This window comes from Gasterosteus aculeatus, chromosome 9 (assembly GCF_964276395.1).
Source record: "Gasterosteus aculeatus chromosome 9, fGasAcu3.hap1.1, whole genome shotgun sequence".
Taxonomy (NCBI): domain Eukaryota; kingdom Metazoa; phylum Chordata; class Actinopteri; order Perciformes; family Gasterosteidae; genus Gasterosteus; species Gasterosteus aculeatus.
In genome coordinates this window covers 18,364,112-18,382,112 of record NC_135696.1, presented here as the reverse complement: position 1 = coordinate 18,382,112, position 18,001 = coordinate 18,364,112, and the positions used below count along the sequence as shown (strand labels likewise).

Below are 18,001 nucleotides of genomic sequence, written 5' to 3'. Positions count from 1 at the left end.
AAAACTTAAATTAAATTAAATGTGTGCAATATAAATTAACAGTACAGTAACAGCAAGTGAAATTCTAGCAAGCTAATGTGCAGACCAGTTGTGTCTTATCATCTGGTTGCCAAGTGCTCTGCTCCTAACGGGTTAGTTTCTAGTTTATACAAAGAAAAGAAAACCCTCAAGAACCGATTCATGGTGCGCTATTCCAGGTGTAATAACTCACCTGTAACAGCTCGATATTTGTATCAAACTCAACCTAGGTGCCCACGATATATTTCTTTATAAATGATGAAACCATCGATATTTCGGGCGACCGCGTGGCTTCCGCGACTGGCCCGTCTTATTTTGAAGGAGTCTCCGGTGCGCCTCTCTCCGGCGGGCTTGACGCGCCTCTCCCTCCCCGGTGCGCCTGAACTCCGGCACCTGAACGCCGCAGAGCGCGTCCAGCGGCTGAGGGGGACGCAGACGCACGGGGTGAGAGGCAACCGGTTGAATTCAACTTTACTTTTCCCCCGGTTATTTCAACTTTCACGCCACATTGCTCTCTTTTATCACCCTCCGCGCCCCCCTCCCCTGCCCCACCCCACCCGTTTTATTCATCCTCCCGAGTCCCGACTGCCGGGGTGAGTTTGGATATCTGCAGGGGAGGGGGCGGGGGGGGGGGGGGAGAGAGCAGGCGGAGGACCGGCGGGCTGCGCTCGGATGGCGAGCCAGGACTCCAGCTCGGGGCGCGCGGCGGACCCGGAGTGACCGACGCCGGTGGATGGACGCTGCATCCCGGTAAGAAAAGCATCCAAAGTTTTTTGGGGGGGTTTTTGTTTTTCGTGCCGTGTTATACTTTTGTCTTTGCTCTCCTGTCCCGGGCGCCGGGCTTGGTCAATGCCCGTGGAACAATAGAAAGGGTCCACATCCCAACGTCGCTCTTTGTCAATGGCGCTGTGTCTTCCTCATAAAGGAAGACATTTAAATAATATTCTCATAACCAGGTAGAGAGTTGTGGTGTATAAGTTGATGGCCACAACGTGCTTGATGGTAGCCTTATATTTACATATATATAGAGAGAGAAATATATCTATATCTATATAAATGTGTTATATCATCATTTGATGATGAGGATGGCTCTAAATATTATATGATTCTATTGTTAATTCTTGAATTACTGTTTTCGCTTCTGTGTATTCCTGGGAAAGGCTGTAGATTTACATTGCCGGTATATATGTGTCTCTTTTGTATACCACTGAATAACAAAGAGAGAATATTCATATTTATGGATATTTGTTGTTGCCATTGAGCATCACGTGGTTGTACATTTCCAGGTAAAATGATCATGAGTGCACAGTGGGAAGGAATAATAAACTTAATGTTGTTTCATAGAGGTGGGAATATATTTTGGTGACTGGTTGGCAGGAGGATTTGATTTCCACCTGGCCGGGTCGTTGGCGAGATGAGGCTCATAATGAGTTTTTAAAGTCATTTGAAAAGACTCATCAGCAGGTTTTTAACTGTGCAGAAGAACGGCTTTCTTCTTTTGCGACGGTTGATTAATGTCCGCCCATCAGCCACTGTTGAACCGCAACAAAACGCCTTAAAACAGCGCGGCCCTGGACCCCTCACACAATCCAGGCAACGTGCCCGTTATAAAAATACACAGGAAAGGAAGGATAGTGGCGGATTCAATCTCATTATTTTCATCTAACGCACATACGGAGAAACGCTCCTCTCGACGGACGTCCGTGCCAGCTCTTCCTCTCGTCCTGTCACACGGCAGCCAAGGAGTGTGACGCCTGCACGCACTCTCTGTTGGCCCTCACTGCTTCTGTCCTGATTGTTCTTTATGTTCCTTTTCCAAATAATGCAGCTCTTGCTCCAACTTGATAACACACTGTTAGCTTTGGAATACATTTCCAGGATCTCAGGGGGGATCAGCGAGCGGTGGAGTGAGCATGCGCCGGGCCAGCGGGGGAGCGTTTGTTGTGCACTTGAGACATTCAGGGCTGTGTCACATGCTGCCAAACTCCGCTGTACACTGCAGAACATGTGATGAAATTCAAATTAGGGAGTGAGTCCGCTCTGGTGATCACGCTCTTAATTTAAACAGAGATCACGTCATTCAATTTGACATATTCTGCGTAACAGTCCAATGCTTCAAGAAATTCCTGGTGGTGCTTGTGATATGTGGCCGCGAGCGACTGTGACTTGACAAAGTCACTGCATGTCATGATATTTTAAGTGAAATCGTAGCTTAAAGAAAAATGATAACTCGGAGAACGATACGGAACCACCATGAGTGGCAAGTGACCGTGAAAACGAATACAACAGCCCAGACTTTATTCTCTTTAAAGTGACACGATAAGCCACCCAAGCTACTTTCTCTCTGTATGTCCAGATTGTAAAATGTGGATTAAAAGCATCAGCAGTAATGGCCTGTTGTCATCACTGAATTGTACAGCTGCAGGATTAAAATGAACTGGTCTAAGTGCTTCCTGCTGCCCGACTCTGTGTTTGCGCCCTTTGCTCTCGTCCCCTCGGTTCATTCTGTTTAGGTTTTTCGTAGATTTATGTTTCCTGCACAAGACTCCTCGCTGGCTGCGATTCTTCCCCCTGAAGGTTGCTCATTGTTTCAGAGAAAGAGGCACAGACAATCCGCGCACTTCCAGTCTGCAGTTCCAAAAACAGCCGAATCGTACATGGTTTACACAGACACACACACACACACACACACGTGACATTTGCCCCTGCACCCCCCCTTTTTTTTGTTTTTAGGTTCAGGCTGCACACAGCGCAGCAATGACGGGCAACCAGGACTCAGACCTGCATGAGCAGCGCAGAGGACCAACGCGGGAGCAACGGAATGAGGAGGACGAGGCGGAGAGGGAGAAGGTGCACGTGTCAGTGGAGAGAGAGGACAGGGAGCAAGACGGGAAGGAAGAGGAGGAGGAGGAAGAGGAAAAAGAGGAGCTGCCGTATCCCACTCTAGCACCAGTGGTGCTTTTGGCTCTGACCCAAACCAGCCCTCCCCGCTCCTGGTGCCTTCGAGCTGTTTGCCACCCATATCCTCCACCGCCGCCCAGTGCACCTGAAGCACGGCAAACTTGTGCGCGCGTGTGCGTGCGTGTGCGTTTCTCCATAGAGGAAGCGAATGAATGTGAGAGAGACTTTGTCTGTTTGTGTTTCAGCTCTGTACTCTCTCAAAGCCGTTGTACCTACAAGGCACGTAGCGCAGAGATGTTTACTTTAGTTCTAAACACGAGAGCGACTGGAAGAAGGTCAGTGTCGTGCATGTCCATGCACGTGTGTGTTTCTGCGTGCGCGTGTGTGCTTGTGTATAAGGTATTTCCTTGGACCCATTAGGTGTTCGAAAAGATGTGTAACGTCTTTCCCCGATTGGTGGTTTCCATGGCGACGAGCCCCTAATGAATCTCCAGGGTTACAGTTGCCTGTCAGTGGCATTGTTACTGGCCTCCGTTTATGCAGCAGAAGGAGTCACAAATAGTAAGGATTCTTGTCTCCATCACTCACTCCCCTTCCCTTCCCAGTCTCTCACACCCCGTCTCAACCTCTCTATCCACTGCCGGCGGTGACGTGAAGGTGTGAGCGCGTGTGTGTGAGCGGCTATGAATACTCCGAAGCATGTATAAACGTCAGCAACACCTCAGGGATTTGTGAAGGGTTTCCAAATTGAATATTTTCCGCTGCTCATGACTCAATGTGTGTGTGTTTTCCGTGTGTTGTTGGGTATTTGGGTATTTGCCGCCGTCAGCACTCTGTGTTCTCTATGAAATATAAATACATAATTGCTGAATAAATAAAATGTACACCAAAAGGAAAAGGAAAAAAAAAGAAAACTACAACTGCCATCGACTCAAGTCCCCCCGTAGCCTGCTGGGTTGTTACCATGGTCGCAAAGATTATTTTACGCTCACTGTGTCAGCACTAACTTGCTCGACACACTTGCAAACACACACTCGCTCGTGCACACATTCAGGCGAGCACGCACGCACACACAAACAAGTGTGTGAATGCCCTCACACAAACAAGGGAATCTCCCATGGAGAGGCACTTTGGAGGAATCACCTGGTTGCCTGGCAACAGCGTAGCTCTGCCCTCGACGCCCAGCCACTTCCGATTGCAGTTTGCACTTGTTTGTTTTTGTGTGCGTCTGCGGGTCCGTCAGTCGTCTCATCTGTTTGCGTGTCCACACAGCGCGGCCTACGGGCACCCGTCCCATTATACGGTTAATTGTATATGTTGATACTTCTTACAGCGTGTGTGTGTGTGTGTGTGTGTGTGTGAGTGATCTGCGGGGGAAGTAATGTGGGTGGACGTTGTTTGACAGGGACATTAATGTGAGCGCACTGGGAGGGGGGCAGTCCCCCAAGAGCTACAAGTCCCATTTTTTCCTGAGGTGACCCCTCCTTCCTGTCTGCCTTTTCTTTTTTTTTTTATTGCACTCAGTACATTTACAAATTCATTTCCTATCTCATGTCCTTCCATGTCCCCCCTCTTAGAAACACAGTCGTCCTCCTCAGTGCCATGTTTACAGCGTACTGTACACCTCTCCGCCCTACAGCACATCTATCTAACATGCACTTGGCACCAAAACAACGATGGCTTTTGCTATTATATAAGTCTTATATATAGTCTTTGTATTATTCTTCCTATTTATTTCCTCGGGAGGGGGAGAAGATGTTGGGTTGGAACTAGGTGCCCAGTTTGTGAATGCTGAGCTTTTCCATGCAACATAGTATGACACAAAGAAACACGCCCATGCGTGTGCAGAGGTGCGCAGGCGTGCACGCAACACGCACGCGCGTTCACACGCTCACACACTCACACGCATAACATAACTTATTCAGCAGTGCATGAAACATTCAGAGCGTTTCCTTTTGTTCAAAGATGAGAAAAGCTGTATCTGTCATTCTTATGCTTGTACCTTTCTCTGCTTGCCTTTCTTCGTCTGCGCTCTCTCTCTTCAATCTTTCTATCATCCTTTACTCAACATCCAGCCCCTGCCCTCCTATTTATCACTCTATTTCTCTTTTTTTAACTGCCTCTTAATTGGGTTATCGCGTGTGTGTGAGTGTGCACGTGCGTGTGTGAGTGTGCACGTGTGTGTGTGTGTGTGTGTGTGCGCGTCGGGGAGAGACGGGGGTTGGGGGGGGCAGGGATACAACGATGGTCTTACTCAAAGTAGGGTGAGCCGTCATTTCAGCCAATTAACATGATTCCCCGCACGTGTTTCCATGGTTACCAGCTGTCACACTCTGAGGGGGTGGAGCCGAAAGATTTGACAACTTCACAGTATCTTAACTTCAGAAACATTCATTTCAGACACACTCGCTTCCTTTCTTGCGCACACACACACACACACACACACACACACACACACACACACACACACACACACACACACACACACACACACACACACACACACACACACACACTCTCTGTCACACAGACACATGCACACACAGACACACACTGCACATGACAGACGTCGAGCTCAACTAGGTTACATTTAATCAAGTCTGTCTGTCTGTGTGTGTGTGTGTGTGTGTGTGTGTGTGTGTGTGTGTGTGTGTGTGTGTGTGTGTGAATGCAGAGTTAAAGCAAAGAGCAGGTTGCTCATTCATACTCAGTAGTAAAAATATGAGGATTTTCATTCAAAACACGTGTTATTTTGTTATCAATGTATCAATTGGTCTATCAAGTCTTACCCGGTTAAACAGTAAGTTAAGAATATTTAGTTTAAAACAGTCAGCAATTATATTTGCCATTAGGATATTGGATCATAAATCTAACTATGTGACAAATGAAACATTCAATGTAATGATGGTGATGAAAACACAGATGATCACCTTCATCTTTACAATACATCCGCTTGGCTGAATGAATTTGTTTTCACGGCAAGTAGCTGTTTAAATATTTCAGTCTGCAGTGGCAAACCAGTGAAATAACATGGCCATCCACAGAGCCATGTGCCGTGGCTAAATAATGATACCATCTTTTAGTTAAAAAGTGATTAATAAGCACCCGCTGGTTACTCCATTTGTAACAAGCCAGCAGGTCTGCAATTATAAATGCTAGTAAGTCATCAGTGAATGGACTTTACGTCATGTTAATGTTATTAATAAGCTGTTACAAATGAGTTTTCTTCCTCATTCTCCAGAGACATTTTACAGAACCTTTTTGGAGGGTGCATAATAGTCGAGTGGAGAAGTCTTTCTAATGCATTCAAGATTAAGGTAAAAAGACAAAGTGTCACACTGGTGGAGGATTTACACCAACTAGTGGATTTTACAACCCGGCAGCCCAGACGTTGTTCTCCTTAATGGTTTGCAACTGATATATAAAGACATATTGGATATATTAGACAGCGGAAGCCACATTGGAAAACCTAAAACCTTTCCAAGCCAGATAATGTGGCCACATATTCTGTGTGCATCCAGATGGCCTGTGTGTCCCTATGGATGATCCTTTTTAGTTAATGAACGTTGCTTATAAAAATGTCCCCACATGCTGCCCTTAGCATGTGACTCCGAGCCAAGGGCGGAGCATGATGCCAGAAAGATCAGGGAGATGTGATCTGATTTGATTTATAATGTCTGCCTGACCTTTATTACCTGTGTTGTCACTCGAGGAGAGAGAGAGAGAGAGAGAGTTGGGGAGTTTGGGGGGGGGGGGGGGGGGGGTGGGCGCATAACAGACAAGGAGGAAGGGGAGCGAGAACAAGAAGATGAGGCAATTAGGGAGATAGAACAAAGCGCCGAGGCCACGTAACATTTTCAGTTGTTTACACTTTACAGCTCTTGGAGTCGGAGTGTTAACCTCTTTCATCCCGCTGCTTTTCTTCACCTCGTCTCTTAATTCCCCCTCGTTGTCTTGCCACGTGGTTCCTTCTCTTAACACCTCTCCCTTTCTTCATGTACATGCGTGTTTCTCACCCTGTCAGTCTCTCTGCTCTCCATCCGCCTGACCGTGTTAAAATATTAAGCGTAGTTGTGGTTTATCTGTTGGCTGAGACCGCGGGTTTCTGCCAGAAAGACCGAAGCTCGTCCCGAGGGTCTTCTGTGGAGAAGAGGAGGATGGTTTTACAGGAGCTTACGGTATGTGTGCAGATTGGAGAGCACAAAAGATATGCAAGAAATGATACGGAAGGAAGATGTGAAATTATGCCACCCTATATGAATGAAGAGGGACGTACGGAGAGCAGGAGGAGCGGATCAAAGAGAAAAAAATAATTGGGCCAAAGAGAGGGGAAAAGGGCTGTGGAGGAAAATGAGAAATGATAGAGGGGAAGGTCGGCCGTGATGGAAGATAAAGGAAAGGCAGTGAATAGAGCGAATCAGACGAGAGGATGCCCCCGCTGTATTTCATCACTGATATTGAATGATGGGCCAACACTGGAAATACTCCCACCTCTTCCATCACTCCCACCTTCACCCGGCCCCCGTCCCTCGTCCCACCCCGCGTGCGTGTATCTCATGGACGCCCATGGTTACGCAACACATATGTAACGCGTACAGAGGGAGCAGGATTAGATTGACCCTCCTCAGCATTGAGGTAATTAAAGATGGAGTCGCGCTGAAGGACGTCTTTTTCTATTGTGCGCGCGTGTTTGGCTGTTTATGTGTGCGTATTAATTGTGTTCCAGTCCAGACAGGATGCAAGCGGATTGTGAGACTCAGGAGTCAGTTCCCACGGTGAGATGGGGGTTCCCATGGCAACCACAGCTAAGGGAGGACACTGGATTACCCTCTCTCTCTCTCTCTCTCTCCCCCTCTCTCCCTCTCTCTCTCTCTCTCTCTCTCTCACTTCCCCTCATATATTGTGTGTCTCAAGGGTGATAAAGGATTGTACTCTCATTAATTTTTCTGCCCTCTTGAGAGCAAAGTGTGCGGGGCAGAGGACTCTGTGTGCGCTCGCACACGTGTGTCTATGTGCGTGTGTCCGTGTGCGGGCTGCAGGCTTTGTTATGTACGCGTCCTTGGCTCTGGAGTACGTTCCTGTCAACCATTCAGCAGTTTTTCACATTCGTGCTCAAACGCGAGTGCATGCGTGTTTGTGTGAAGCCAACACTATCTTTCCCCTCAACGTTCTACTTCAGACTCCTTCTGCCTTTAAACCTCTTTGCGTTCCACTTCTGAGCCGCGCTCCTTCTTCCCGTTTGACAGCCGGCGAGGAACACAGACGCACAAAAAGCCACCATAAGCAAGTTTATACTTAAACTGACTCGAAATGCCTTGCCGACTTCTTCACGGTAGCTGCCTTCCATTTGTAGTCGAGAGCATTAAACATGTCAAAATGTCCTGTCTGATGTTGTGCTTATGAATTCAAGTTGATACACTTAAGCGTATTATAGCTGGTTTCCAGCCTCATGTCAGTTGTTTTTTTTTCGCCTGCAGATTTGATTTCACAAGCTGTGAGCTGTGAGATTTGAGTTGCGCGTGCTTGCTCACAGATCATTTGTAATATCATTCCGGCAATGGTTTGTACACTGAAAGATATTCATGGCTGGCCGGTTAAAGTCAACCAGTCAGTTTCCTCAGGGTCCCCCTGGGTTTTTGCAGACATTACCATAGACTAGACACCGACGGATGACGAATCAAAAGAAAAACCTGAATAAATGAGCAGAGAAACATTATGAATGCAGCTCATTCCACGCAGGGCACACGGGTCACTGGGTGGTTTGATGAGAATTAAAAGGATCAGAATCGTATCCTTTGGTCTTCACAGTCGCCAGATGTCGATGTGATATGTTACAGACTCGTTGGACATTGGCCGCCAAAATCCTTCGGGAAGAATGGTGTTCATTTCTCCCGCAGAGTTCCCGACACTTGTGGAATCCGTGACTGAAATCCCCTCGCAATCAAATCTCCGAAGCACGGTTCATCCCAAAGTCATATTTTCCCTTTTTCCTGGACAGATTTTAATCAATCATAGATTGTTTTGGCAAGTGTTGCCTGGTTTTGGAGATATCAGCTCTCTCTGGAATGTAACGGGGCTTTGTCGAACTTGGATTTTGATCCTTCTGATATCTTGTGTTTGGGGGGTTACTTTCTACCGGCATCCTGAGAGCTAATAGAGCCGCTTAATGCTGAGGGAGCAGGCGAAGTGTGACGCGTAATAATAATGTCATAACGTTGTTCACTCTCCGCCGTGGTGATGACCCTTAACCTTCTGTCACATGGTTTGAGCGCGTGAGCATTTTGGCCATCCTGCTGAACTGTGTGACTCTCGGGATGTTCCAGCCCTGTGACCACACGCCTTTCCTGCTGCAGGTAAAGCGCACAACCTCACGCACACACAATCTGAAATGACAAACTAATTATGTTCAGCTTTGAGACTTTATAATCAAGGGTCTGAAAAGTTTTTTCAGTTTACACTAATACTCTCGGTGTGTGTGTGTGTGTGTGTGTGTGTGTGTGTGTGTGTGTGTGTGCGTGAACGCAGGCTCTGGATGATGGAATCTTTGTTTTCTTTGCCGGGGAAATGGTAATGAAGATGGTGGCTCTTGGGGTCATAGGTCACAACGGTTACCTTGGCGACACATGGAACAGATTGGACTTCTTCATTGTCATTGTGGGGTGAGTGTTTAACACACACACACACACACACACACACACACGCACGCGTACACATGTACACAGGCGCATCTGACATTAAATATGAGCCAAAATTGTGTGTGTTTGTGTGCGTTTTGTGTAACGCTTGGACACTTGTTTAATGCCAGTTAAATGTCAAGCGTGTGTGTGCGCGTGCTTAGACGTGCCCGAGGAAGTTTGTGTGTGTGTGTGTGTGTGTGTGTGTGTGCGCGGAATGACAATGGCGTCGTTCGGTCCTGCGAGACACGGACCTCGGTTATTGGTGGTTCAAAGGCTGCGTCCCGGAGGCCGCGCGCGGCGCCCCGGCGCTCGCCGGGGGGTCAGGCGGATCAGGCCCGCCGGTGACACCGCAGTGGCTTCCCCTCTCCGCAGGATGCTGGAGTACTCGCTCGACGGACACAATGTCAGCTTGTCGGCCATCAGGACCGTCCGGGTCCTGCGCCCGCTGCGAGCCATCAACAGAGTTCCCAGTGAGTTTTTGTCCTCTCTCCTCCGACACACACTAACACACACTGCACCGACTTGTGCACTGACACTTACGGCCGCCTATGAATCCTTTGGCTTTGTACTCAAGTACAGTGGCTTTCAAATGAAACAGTTACTGTGAGGATGAAGTGCTGACTAGGAACTTCTTCACATCTACAACAACAGCACGGGACTCAGCTAATCTTAGAACAATGCAACACTTCAAAAGGCTGTAAAGAGAAAAAAAGAAGGCAATTAAGGAGATTTTTTTTATGGCCAAAACGCATAACATTAGTGAATCGACCACTCGCTGACCTGAGTGCAATCCAACTCATTGTGCGTTTGATTCATGGCAACAATCCCCTAAAAACTACCAAAGTGAAGATGAATGTGTGTAGGCACGACGAGCATCGGTAGGCAACATACTTAGTGTCCAATAAATGTGTAAAAAGGGATGCAATTCACCCTGAGCTGAAAGTCAGCGGTTGCATTCATTGCCAAGGCAATGAAAAATGTGTCACCGTCCTCGTAAGCCGCGACTGACCCGTAAATCCCACCGCATCTCATTGCCTCCAGCGGCTGCTGCTTTCCTTTGGATCGATGCATGTTTAGAACAGACAGGACGCGGCGAACAAAGTCATGGAAAAACATTGTTGGTTCTTGCTCGTCGCACGAACCGAGCAGTCGTAAAGTCGTAAAAGGACGTAAAATCCAGCCGATATTCGCTGGTAGAAGTAGGCACAGTAGCCTATGATGTTTATGCTGTATGTGTGTGTGTTGGCAGGTATGCGTATCCTGGTGACCCTCCTCCTAGACACTCTCCCCATGCTGGGCAACGTGCTGGCGCTGTGCTTCTTCGTCTTCTTCATCTTCGGCATCGTTGGCGTGCAGCTGTGGGCGGGGCTGCTGAGGAACCGCTGTTTCATGGGAGAGGATGTCAAGACGTGAGTTACCATAGTAACCAGCAGGTGTCACGACAGTGTGGGGGGGGATTGACCTCCTTGCTCCGAGACCTGTGTCAGAGCTCACGACCGATTAGATTCTTTCACTCAGCTAGTATTTATTCGGGGGGGGAGGGTGGGGATCAATACCACAGTCTGATCTTGTTTGTTCCCTAATCAGCGGCGTCGGGCAGGAAGCGCTGTACATGCGCTTCCTGCTGGACCCTCCGGAATTAGAGATCACAAATCAAGGGAGTAAAAGGATTAAGAGGGCAGAGGGAACCTTTTGTGCCGCCTCTCGGGGAGTCTCACCGTCACTTCATGTCGCCCTCGATGGCCGTCCGACTGGCGGCGTTGCACCGTCGCTCCCGGGCCTCGCTCCCCGGCCTCGCTCACGGCCTCGCTCCCCGGCCTCGCTCCCGCTCACGTGTTCGCAAACACGACGGCCTGATATCACATAACATGAGACAGCATCGTGTCGGGTCACACGACCTCACATCTGCTCAACCATCCCGATTAGATAATAATCCTTGACAGTGAATTCAGAGGTGATGCTGTGTCGAATCAGCTTTCGTGCTGCTGTGCCGCTGGCAGGAATATGAATCCATTTTGTTATAATGAAGGTACAGAAATGTAACTAAATCAGTACTACTACTGATGATAAATCAATAATAATAATACAAATAATTAGGAATAAAATATGTGTAACAAATGAAAATCAACACCACGCAGTGTCTACTGCAGTGAATAAAAAAAGGAAATACCACACGATAAGTAAAATAATTACATAAAAACAAGAAATTAAGGCCTTTTAAGAGAAATATGTTTTTTAGTCACATAAAATGACAATTTTAAAACAACACAAATCAAATGCTTCTTCTTCTTCCACCAGATAAGAAGCAAAACATTTTCAGGCATATGATGAGTATGCGAGTGTGTTCATGATTTACTTCAACTCCTTGTAACATTAACAATGCATTTCAAGGTAGTCTCGCCCACTCTGCCTCATAAATCCTTGTCCTTAAAGCTGAAAGAAATTACTTTTCATGTTATGAATTTTTTCTACTCTGTGAACCTTTTTGGGCTCACGGGTTCATAATATATATAAATATATAATTTGCTTTCCTGCCATCAAACTGTACTGAATAAAGTCTGTGTCTCCACAGTGAAATGTGACTTGTTGGGTTAAGCTTTTGCCTTAAGGGTCGGGGTAAAATTATTTTTAAACGTTCGTTAAACTACAAGGTGAAGAAAAAGCATCAGAGTTAGAGCGATTGCAACAGTCAGCGTTGTCCCTTTGCTTAAGCACAAACAGTCAATAAAAGCAATTTAGAATCTAGAATTGAATTAATCTAGATGGATGTCTCTTGATACCCCGTAACGTTTTCACAGCCACTTCATTAGGAAGACCTGCATAATCCAACACAACAGCTCTGACACCATTTCCTCCTTTTGCTGAGTGGATAATTATTCCGCTTTTGTTGACACAGTCAGAAAGGCAATTATTCTACTTTATGTTTATTTAAATCTACTCTCATCGTGTGTAATTTAGCCTTTGATCCGAACCCATCGTAGTTTTTCGACTCCAGGCAGCAGTTTGAGGGTCTGTTGCCTCGCTCCAAGGACCTCGGGGGGGCCCTCTCCAGCTACGGGTCCACGCACACTCACACTTAGTGGTTCGAGGACTTGAACGGGCGACCCTCCTGCTCCGAGGTCAAGTCCTCGACGGAATGTACTTCAGTCACAGTGGGTGGAGGTGCTTTAACGGAGTGTATTGTATGGAAATGGGATTCTACAATATATATCTCACTATATATATATATATATATATATATATATAGTACAACATGTTCCGACCGTCTGCCATCAGAGCGTAACATAAACGTCGGTGGCGATAAATGGCCTCCTCTTGTGCCAGACCCATTACCTGTGTAGTCTGAGAGAGGAGATGCGAGTGTTGATGTGGGATTCCTTCCTCCATCACGTAGAGTAGCAGGTGTTGGAGTAACAAGACGGGGTTTAAGAGGTAATTGTGATTTAAGAGCGAATGAGCGGGCCGCTCAGTTTCTTGCCAGGAATTCTCTGTTGTCACTTTGTAGAGCCGTAGATTCAAAGCAGCTTTTATGTGACCGTCACACAGCAGCGTGAGCGAAAACAGCTCCACTGCGTTGTTCTAATTTCGTCACAGTTGCGGGAACCTGAGACTTCATTCTGACATACGACAGCTGGACCAGGACAGACAAAATCACATTTTGTTGCTGGCTTTTATCTCGTGTTAGTCTGCTGCAGAAGCAGCCAGTGCATCTTTGCCCACAGCTAATCCGTCTCTAGATTTTATTTTCAATTAGCCGTTTGGATTTCCTTTCTGCTTCATAAACAAGACAACGACCTTTCTTAATAACTAGTGAGGGAGCGCTGCTTCTCTGTGACCCTTCTCCATACCACAGAAGATTGATTGCTTATCTCTCCAATGCACTCTCCCTTTCTCTTTTCCCCTCACTGTATTCCTCATTTCCCACTCAAGCACTCGTGTGCACTTCTTGTCTTTCTGTCTAAGCAATCAAATCTTTTTTTTTAAACAGAATGTTGATTCCAAAATTCCGTCTTTCTGAATAATTTCTAAAACAATTAAAGTAAAATCTTGACTTGAATTTGACCTGAAACACGTTGTATGTATATTGTTTCGTCAGTTCAATTATGAGAACGGTGACATTCAATATGTTTCGTATTGGACAAAAACCAACAAAGAGCATTAATTATGTAACTGGAGCTTATTCCTCTGTGCTATAGAGCTCCATCGTGGTGCAAAATGAGTCAATCCCTGTTGTTGTAAGTACCCACTAGTTCACCAAATGTCTATTAATCCGTCACTGAAAATAATCCGCAATAGATGCCGTGTTTGCTCCTGCACGAGTAATCGCAGTGTCCAGCTCTTAATGCAAAAATACGACTATACCTACATCTCTGTGACCCATTTTCAAGGACATGAAAGTTCTTCAGCCCGAGTGCACCAGACAGGAAAAAAAGAAGTTGAAAAGTTATTTCTTAACACGTGTGTAATAAATAAATAAATAATGTAACCCCCCCCCCCCGCCGCCTTCTCCAGGAGATATAACATCTCATTCCTGAGAGGCTACTACCAGCCAGATGGCACCGACGACCACCCCTTCATCTGCTCGATGGAGAGAGAGAACGGAATGCTCCGATGCACCGACGTGCCTCGCCGCCGCGTCAGCGGGACTTCCTGCTTCCTGGACGCCGAGGAGGCCGGTCCGGAGATGGGACTCAAAGTAGACGAAGCGGCGTCGTGTGTCAACTGGTACCGGTATTACAACGAGTGCCGCGCGGGCGAAGTGAACCCACACAAAGGAGCTATTAACTTTGACAACATTGGATATGCATGGATTGCCATTTTTCAGGTAAATGTTGGAATGATTTATATAAAGATATCTTTAATAAGTCAATGATGATGCACAGTGCATTCTGTGTGTGTGTGCTTTGATTCCATGCAGGTAATTACTCTTGAGGGTTGGGTGGACATCATGTACTACGTCATGGATGCACATTCTTTCTACAATTTTATCTACTTCATCTTCCTAATTATTGTACGTACACACACGCAGAAAAGCAGCTACTTCACACCATAGTGTTTGTTACAAAAGAGTGTAACGTGCCCCATTTTTGTGACCAGGTGGGCTCCTTCTTCATGATCAACCTGTGCCTGGTCGTCATAGCAACCCAGTTTTCTGAAACTAAACAGAGGGAGCACGCCCTGATGAAATCAGAGCAGCGCGCCCGGCAGCTCCACCAATCGGCTTCCACGCTGGCCAGCGACAGCCAACCGGGGAGCTGCTACGAGGAGATCATCCGCTACGTGGCGCACTTGGGCCGCAAGGCGTGGCGCCGGATGTCCCGCTGCTTCTCCCAGACGCGCACAAACTTCCACTGCGCGTGCACGTGCGCCTGCAGGGAGAAAAGCCGTGGAGGGGGCGGAGCCGGAGAGATGAACGGACTCGCGCACCGGCACTCGGGACACGTTCCCAGCGACCTTTCGCACCTTCATCAGCTTTATCATCATCATCACCAGCATCATCAGCAGCATCATCACCAGCAGCAGCAGCAGCATCATCATCATCATCCCCAGCATCATCACGGGGTCAGAAATGGAGATGGAGGGAGCGGTTTCAACTATCCGTTCATATCGCCCCTCCTCAGCCTCCCGGATGCGACGGCCCTGGACCACAAGAGGCTCGTAGCCAAGGAGGCCGTGGACCGGCTGCCACAGCTGGCGGCGGCGGAGCACGGTGAGCGCGAAGTGGGGCGTGCGACTGTAAATGAGTGCGAGGGTTCTTAAGGTCATAGCTACCTAGGCCGCACTGGATCTTACATGTGGAGGACCCTCTCATTATGGCAACGCTGATATTCTTTTAATGAAGAGAGCCAACAGAGCTGCAATGTTTGTGTTTGTCGGGGTTGATTTGGGAAACTTTGCTTTATTCTTTCAACACTTTTTAAAAGAAAAATAATCCTTCAGGCTCTGTTTCCCAAATCAAAACACAGCGTTTTCCCTCTCGCCTTCGGCAGCGTTAAGACCTGCAGATCCCAGACGTCTGCCACCTCAATGGAGGTGAATTTAATTTGGCTTTTTGGTGCTTAAAGCATTTTGATGATGAAGAAGAAGAAAAGCTTGCAAATGCTGCAGTCTGCACATGAAGTAGAAATAAGAAGCTTTTGGTAATATACCTCAATAACTGTGGCGTGTTTATGTTCAGGTATTTGGCCACACATCTGTCTGCCGCCTTACATAAGATCACACATGGGTTATTGTACACACATGGGATTTGCTAATAACAAATTTGGGGAATACGATGGATGAAAGGGAAGAGAAAAACACATTAACAGCAGCTGCAAGCTCCAAAAAAAAAGGATGATGGGGGGGGAAAAAAAGAACGCAGACAAAAGATGTCATAACCCTCAACAAAAATATGATGATGTCAAAAGAGCAAAACTCTCAGATCAAACTACTCATTCAAGACTAAAGGTTGAGGTGTCAACAATTGACAATTGATCCAAATCATTTCTTTTAAGCGACCTTTTACACGGTATTTCCTGAAATCTGAGGGGAGTTGACTTTGAGGCCTTTGAGGTAATCTTGAAAAACAAACACATTTTTGTTGTTGAAACACTACATTCCGAAAGGATTTCGATTTAGGGACTTTTGGCATCTTTCGTTGCAAGAGAGTTTACGACAGTGGGCTTTTTTTTTTGCTGGATCATTTTGAAAATCTAGTGTGCGTACTCCTGCTACTTTCTCAAGATTACCGACTGCAGCTTCAAGAAGTGAATATTTGCAATTCTACAGCTATATCAAGGCACAATGTCAACTTCCTCCAGATAATCCACACACCCTTTCTGACATAACTGTTCGTCTTGGAGGAATTCACGGCGCTGGTTTGACAGATGCGAAAGGTTTAAAGGAGCGCTCCATAAAAAGGCACATGCATAAAATTGAGGGACACGCGATACACGGAAAAATAAAAAGTGGGTGGTTAAAAAGAACGCAGCAGATGCCAGGATGTACTTTAAACCCTTGGTATGCTCGAAAAGACCAACATGTCCTTCAAACTCTATTCACAATGCTTTCCATAATAAAATTGTTATCTCTAAGCCGAGGTTACCCTCTTGACGTAACAATGACATCTTGCGAGGCTGCTTCCTTTGAAGCTCCTCCAGAGTCAGAAGACATTGGACTGTTTTCAGAGGCTCACTACCCTCCCCAATATGCGCGACCTTGATATGTAAAATCGGTTCAAAGCAAATAATATAATTCTGATAAATTGTAACTGTAGCTGACACACTAGCAATACAGCAAACAAGTGAGTAATTATTCAGTACGTGCTGACATGCACTCAGCCAAAACGCTGAAAACCTAAGCTCCGGAATGATGTTTTTTTTGCAGCGCAGAGACATTTTCCGGCAACTCTGCCTGCTGAAAGTTTCCTTTGCAGCTCACATTATCTATAGACACACACACCGCAGAACGGCCAGATTGGATTTCCCTATATCTATAATAATTGTGATGACAAGTGAACTGCCCGTGTTAGATTGGTCTTTATTGGTATGTCATTGCCATTCCCTCCCGAGATGCTTCTAAATGAATTCTGCTGAAATTCACTCCTGCTTCACTCCAACACACACACACACACACACACACACACACACACACACACACACACACACACACACACACACACACACACACACACACACACACACACACACACTCACACACACACACACACACATCTGTGTTCTAAAAAAAGATCTCCCCATCTTCACGAAAACATCCCAACTGCACAGTTGCTTCTATGTTATTGAATTTTTTTTTGTCTCCCAGAAATGAAATGACGGTGCTCTCCTTTAACAAAGAGAAAACAGATTGAAGACAGAACGGTTGCAGGAGTGGTGTGACACGTGTCTCCATCACCTCCTCCTTGTCTCTGTGCAGGCGGCTGCAGCGGGCACCCCGGGTTACCATTGCCAGGTGAAGTCCAAGGAGAGTCCTCAGTATGCCCCTACTGCATTTACTACAACCAGCTTAAGGACAGCGAAAGTGTCAACGAGCGGCCCGAGGATCAGCATCATGGCTACAGCAACTCGTGCCATGGCAACAGCCCGTGTCACAGTAACAGCCCGTGTCACAGTAACAGCCCGTGTCACTGTAGCAGCCCGTGTCACTGTAGCGGCCCCCGCCACGCCGATGCACAGGTGTCTGAGCCAACGAAAGCGCTGTGCAAGCGCTACTGGGCGGTACTCCAGACTAAACTGGAACTCATTGTCGGCAGCAGATACTTCAGCAGAGGAATCATGATTGCCATCCTTATCAACACGCTGTCAATGGGCATAGAGTACCACGAACAGGTATGTTTGTGCATGCACGTGCACGAGCAATGTGCACGCCTCTCGCAGACTGCATGTGAGAACAGTTTGATTGAAACA

General features: G+C 46.9%; 1 protein-coding gene across 2 annotated transcripts in view; it reads left to right on the top strand.

The window, feature by feature from the left end:
- The first annotated feature begins 422 nt into the window (after positions 1-422).
- Positions 423-18,001, top strand: part of LOC120825734 (voltage-dependent T-type calcium channel subunit alpha-1H) — a 36,692-nt gene continuing 19,113 nt past the window's right edge. For both annotated transcript variants that reach the window (XM_078109303.1, XM_078109302.1), the window contains exons 1-10: positions 423-768; positions 2,752-3,040; positions 9,181-9,272; positions 9,445-9,578; positions 9,969-10,066; positions 10,846-11,005; positions 14,109-14,421; positions 14,515-14,607; positions 14,694-15,306; positions 17,511-17,923. In XM_078109303.1, the coding sequence (XP_077965429.1) occupies positions 2,776-3,040; positions 9,181-9,272; positions 9,445-9,578; positions 9,969-10,066; positions 10,846-11,005; positions 14,109-14,421; positions 14,515-14,607; positions 14,694-15,306; positions 17,511-17,923 (2,181 nt within the window). In that variant the 5' untranslated portion in view covers positions 423-768; positions 2,752-2,775. The remainder of the gene's footprint in view (positions 769-2,751; positions 3,041-9,180; positions 9,273-9,444; positions 9,579-9,968; positions 10,067-10,845; positions 11,006-14,108; positions 14,422-14,514; positions 14,608-14,693; positions 15,307-17,510; positions 17,924-18,001) is intronic.